This window comes from Pteropus alecto, unplaced genomic scaffold (genome assembly GCF_000325575.1).
Source record: "Pteropus alecto unplaced genomic scaffold, ASM32557v1 scaffold71, whole genome shotgun sequence".
Taxonomy (NCBI): domain Eukaryota; kingdom Metazoa; phylum Chordata; class Mammalia; order Chiroptera; family Pteropodidae; genus Pteropus; species Pteropus alecto.
The window spans coordinates 218,409-224,364 of record NW_006433024.1 but is presented as its reverse complement, the minus strand read 5'-3'; the positions used below and the strand labels follow the sequence as shown (position 1 = coordinate 224,364).

The 5,956-nt window shown below is 33.2% G+C and overlaps 1 protein-coding gene across 2 annotated transcripts in view; it reads left to right on the top strand.

Annotated features, from left to right (window-relative positions):
* Window positions 1-5,956, top strand: part of UEVLD (UEV and lactate/malate dehyrogenase domains) — a 40,494-nt gene that overhangs the window by 11,994 nt on the left and 22,544 nt on the right. For both annotated transcript variants that reach the window (XM_025044172.1, XM_006907960.3), the window contains exon 4: window positions 2,911-3,074. In XM_025044172.1, the coding sequence (XP_024899940.1) occupies window positions 2,911-3,074 (164 nt within the window). The remainder of the gene's footprint in view (window positions 1-2,910; window positions 3,075-5,956) is intronic.

Sequence of the window (5,956 nt, the reverse complement as noted above, 5' to 3'; positions counted from 1 at the left end):
TGCATTATCTTTCTCATCTATAAAATGGGCCAATAATAAAGCCTAACTCTAGAATTGCAAGAATTAAGTGGATTACTATAAGTAAAGCTCTGGGCATAGTTCTTAGCACATAGTTAGTGCTGAATAAATGTTGGTCATTATTATTTGTCTGCCTGTATTACTTTCTTTTAGTTACTAGTTTTGTTAGTATAACAATAATATATGTTCATGCTAAAAAAATTTAAACAATTGAGAAAGGGTGAAGTTAAGCTTATATATAACCACCTACCCAGTCCTATTCCCTAGATGAATCTTCTGTTGATACTTCCTTATGTATACCTGCAGAAAATTTCTAGATTATTTCTTATCGTCCCTCCAAGATTGTATCAAGGTCTTGATGACACTTTTTCTTCATCCACCCGTTCTTCAGAGATGTGTACATCTTAATAAGATGATATCCACCTAAACTTTATTTACAGCTAACTTACAGTTACTTTACAGTTACTTATAGTTACTTTAAATCTGAGGACTCTACCAGGAGTTTTGATTCTTTGGTAATGAATTATTGACAGCTGAATGGGCAGGGTAGGAGGCAAGGCAGTTGCTGACAGAAAAGAATTGGAAAGAAGGAAGGAAGAAGAGACTAGAGAACACCAGTAGTGAAATCTTACCAGTTAGACATGGGAACCAGACCCACCAGGTACTTTGCTGGGCATGGGCTATTAAAATACATGAACACTGCTAAGGGGGCATTGATGGAGGTGGCAGATCACTGATCAACCAGGAATATACCTTTAATAAATATTTCTTTCCTTTTCTTTAATGTATAGTGATTGACAAAGAAAGGGGCTTAATCAGGATTTGGATTGCCATTCCAGCTATATTATTAAACAAAAAAATTTGCGTGGCCTAGAATAGTGGCCTTCAAATGTTTTGACTGTGACCTCACAGAAAGAAATACTTTTATATATGTAGCTAATATATGTATACACACATGTATATAACTGAAATACCATACTACCTGTCATGTGCTGTTTTCTATTCAATTCTATTTTAAAATATTTTGTTTACAGATCCCCTGAATTAATTTTGTGACCCATTTAGTGTAACCAACATTTGAAAAACACTGGCCTAGAGTATATAACATTAGACAGAGTACCTTCTGGAAGAATGTGGTAGTGTGTCTCAGTACCTTTCGATCACTTTGTGGGGCTATGATCACATAACTTTATAGTTCTAGAGTTTCTGCAGATCAACAGCTATGCCTATACCCAATATTTTAATACTTAGACATTTTTTGTGGTAACTGATGTTAACTGGACTTATCTGGTGACATACCTCAATTAAAAAAAATTTTTTTTTAATAGACAAAAGCAGAAGAGGAGTATGGTTCTGAGAACTGCTGATATAAAATAGCAGCCCCCCCACCCCAGGTATTAGAACATTTCTATAATGTACTGGTTTTCAGTCCTAGCTACATGTTAGAGTAACATGGGAAGCTTTTAAAAAAGGATGTCCAGGTCCCGTCCCATTAAATCAGAAACTTTGAGGGGCTGCCCTGAATACTGGTATGTTTTGAAGTTCTATAAGTGTTTCTAATTTGCAGACAGGGCTACGTATCATTGTGCTTAGTGGCAGAGTAAGCAAGATAAAAAGGGTAGCTTTCAGTGAAGGGATTTCTTTAGTAAGAAAAGGGTTGCAGTGGAAAAGAAAACTATTTTTATTTATACCTAGCCTATTTTCAAAATGGGTTTGAAATACTTACCATATCATATACTGTTCTAAGCATTTTGCATACATTAACTAATTTCACCCTCACAACAACCCTATGGGGTAGGAGCTATTATTTTTCCCACTTTATAGAGGAAGGAACTGAGACAAGGAAGTTAAGTAAGTTGCCTAAAATCGTATAGCTAGTAATGTGTGGAACTAAGATTCGAACTTAGGCATTCTTGCTTCTGAGCATCTAGTGAAAGACATATGCATTATAACTATGAAAACAGAAATAAATATCAGGAGATACAAAAAAACAGCTAAGGTAATTGATCAGATTTCTAGTTTAAGGTTAGTTTGTATACTTATATTAGGTTTAGCTTTGGGCTTCCTAGCAACCAAGGCAGTCAAATTTTGGCTCTTGGTAGGCATGACCATGGTTACAGTTGAAAGAGCATACACGTAAGTTCTTATCTCAGTACACTAAAATTTAAGAGCCACTGGGCAAAGTGACTGTTGAGGTTATTTTTATCTCTATTTATTACATCTTCTATGTATTGAACCTAGCTTGTATCCTATAGTGCCTGTAATTAGTGAGCAGCTTGAGGGCCAGTATCAGATTCATCTTTGCTCATTCATTTATTTTTTCATTTGTTTATTTACTCAGTCCTTATTTATATAAGAAATTTTTACTGAGCAGCCAGTATGTTAGGCACTATATTTGGGACAGGAGATATAGAAATGAATAATCTGTAATCCTCTCTTAGGAAGACATTTACAGGGTAAAAGGAAAAACAGACCTGTAAGCAAATAATTTTGATGCAGAAGAAGTATAAAAATAGAACCATCCACTACCATTTAAGAAAGGTACAATTAAAAAAAAGGTACAGTAGCTCTGCTTGGGTAGAGCAAAGAAGGTATACAGCGAAGATGGTGTATCTTGGACTCTTGACACAATAGGCCCTGTAAATATTTATTAAGTCGAATTGGATGAGCTGGCTATTCCCTTAATTAAATTTCCTCAAATGTTATACTGGTGCTTTGATGGGAACATATTTCCAGTGTGAATGTAGATGAAATGGGGAAAATAGGCTTTGATTTACATAAATCTTTTATGTATAAACTTGACTATATGTCTTAAAATGCCATCTAGCTATACCATAAGTAAATGTGTATGCTTTATAATTGTTTGAAGTGTGTTTATTTTGTCTCGAATAGGTAATACATACAACATACCAATTCGTTTGTGGATTTTGGATTCTCACCCTTTTGCTCCCCCTATTTGCTTCTTAAAGCCAACCGCAAATATGGGAATCTCAGTTGGAAAACATGTGGATGCTCAAGGCAGAATATACTTGCCCTACCTCCAAAACTGGACCCATGTAAGATCAATTTGGATTTTCTTTGAAAAGGTCTTGTTTTCTGAATATTTATCTTTAATCTTAGTGGATCAAAGTAACAAATAAGTTACTGAATTTTTTTTCAATGATATTCTTCATATGGTCTTTAAAAGTTTGGAGCTCAATTTGAAATTGAAGTCCAGGAGTCACCCAAGTCCCAAAACCCTGATGACAACAGCCTGACTGAAGCTGTTCTCTCTGGGCCTAGGAGCCATCTGTTGTTTTCTCCCTGTCTTTTTATAGTTGTTTGCTGCTTGCTAAAAGCACATGAAAAGCTACTAGCAAGATATTGGGCATTATTTCCTAGTCTCTCCCTATTAAAAATTCTTATGTAATATATGTATGTATTTATAGTTTTACCTGTTTTTTACCTTTATGTAAATTGAATCATAATATTTATAAACTTTTGTTATATGTTTTAACTGAGCATTACGTTTTAAGAATTCACCCGCAGTGATGTAATTTACTTGTAACTTTACTTGTTTTACAAATCGTCACATGCAATTTTGTATTCTGCATTTTTCATCTACCATTATATTGAGCATTGATAAATCTCTAGGAATGGAATTATTGGATCAAAGGTTGTAAATGTTTTGAAGGCTATTCTTATATATTGCCAAATTGGCCTCTGAAAGGTAGATAAAATGTTGCATATCTACCATGAGTAGAAAGCAGTGTAGGTAAGTACCTGTTTTACAGCACCCTTGTTCTAACAAGAAGGTATCATTAAAACAAAACAAACCTTTGCTTATCTCTTTACATTTACTTAGAGGTTGCGGAATATGCTCTCATTTTTATAAGTAATTAGAACTTTTATGAAAGGATAATTTATAATATATGCGCCCCAAAAGTTGTAGAACAGGAAGACAGGGTTATTATGTCAGTCAAGTGAGGTTGGAGTAAAGGATGGTGTTAGGATTATCAGTTCTTATTTTACATACATTCCATAAAAAGATGTACAATTGTGGACACATTTTACTCTGTTTTTATAGTTTTCTATATTTTTCACATATATAAAACCTTAAAAAAAAAGAAATAGTAAAAGAAAGGATTCACACCTGACTGTCGGTAGTGTTTAGGTTGGGAAACACTGACTTTTTATTTTATTAACTTGTACATTATTTGTATTACTTGCTAAGTTAAATAAGATTGTCAGTTAAGTGTTATGAATGGGACATGATAAAATTTGTTCATTGGAAGAACAAAAACAATGTCCTAATGTTTAGTTCTTTGGTTAGTTGAGAAATTGGAGTCTTTTTTATATATTTATCAATTACGTATGTTTTTTTTTTCGAATTGTCTGCTTATCTCCATCCATTTTACCCTTCTTTTTTTCTTTTCTTTTCTCATTTTTAAACTATTCTCAAATAGTATTTTGACATCTGTGCCTTGTTGTGCGAATTCATATTTCCTGTTTACTCTTTCTGGTTTTCTTTGGCCTCTCTTCATAGTTTTTTTTTTGTTTGTTTAATAAATACAGAGATAGTCCTGTAATCTAGTTGAGGTTGTGCTTGATTTCAGTTCAGACAGTATCGATTTCATTTTATTATTCTGAGCCTCTTTATTATGAGCTAAAACTACTCCTAAAAAGATATTACATTATTTAATTGTCCTATTTAAAAGTGTTACAGTAACTTTAAGTTCCACATGCAGTTTGAATTATAATTATGTCGTATAATTATATAGAACTTTGGAGCTAGAAAGAACCTAGAGGTTGTCTAGGCCAAGAATTATAGACATTTTTCCCCCAAGAGATTCAGTGTACTGTATTCAGCCTACAGAATTTTGTTTGAACAGCGCAGTGGTTTTGTTTTACTTTGTTTTGTTCTTAATATGAATTTGAATGCCTATATGAGTATTCTTTCCAATTTGCCACACTAACCATCTCCCCAAATTTTCTTATAGTGGAGAACTTCACACATTATGTAATCTGCTTGGTCTTTAAAGGTGTTTAAAATGGCTTCATCTTCTTAATTTATAGTGAAAGCCAGATTCTGAGACATTAAGCACTTTTTTAAATGAGCAAACTACTAAATATACCACTACTAATAATAAACATCTGTTTCACACTAAAAATATATAGTTTGCATGCATTAGGTCATTTGTTTCTCATAACAGCCACTTGGGATTTATTATTCACGTTATATTATTGATAACTCTGAAGCTCAGAGAGGTTAAGTAAATTTCATTAAGATCACTTAACTAGTTATATTAAAAGAAATCGTACCAGATTAGATAATATTTTATCATTGTTAATTTTCTGATGTCTTTGTATAGGAGAATGTTTTGTTTTTGTTGTTTAGGAAATATGCACTATAGTATTACTGAAAGAACTAAAAGAGTCTGGAGACTTTGGCCAGAAATAAATGATTAAGAAGGGAACTAGCAGGGTTGCAAAACTAGAAACACAATTAGGCAATATCCAGAGTGTTCCAAAGAAGAAAAAAAAGCTAAGATTCTTATAGTAAAAAGTCCATTCTTGAAAAGAATCAGTCCTGCATTCTTAGTCTCTGGATCAGTATGAGATGGTAATCTATGACCGAGGTCTGGAACTGTCAGGTAATCTTTATAATGGATGTCAGATGGTCTGGATACATGGACATTCTTTCTTTAGTCCTTCAGGGGATAACCAGAGAGTTATCTGGAGATATATATATATATATTTTTATATATCTACGTATTGACACCGGACTGGAGAGTTCAAAAGTTTTTCTCAGGCTAGTCAAAACAAGAATAGAATTGTTTCCTCATACCTAAACCTACTTGATTTTAGTAATTCAGCAGCTTGACTATAGTGACTCCATTTTATTTCTTCACTCTATTCCTCAGTATTTTAGGACTGAGGAGGTATAACTGCAAATTAC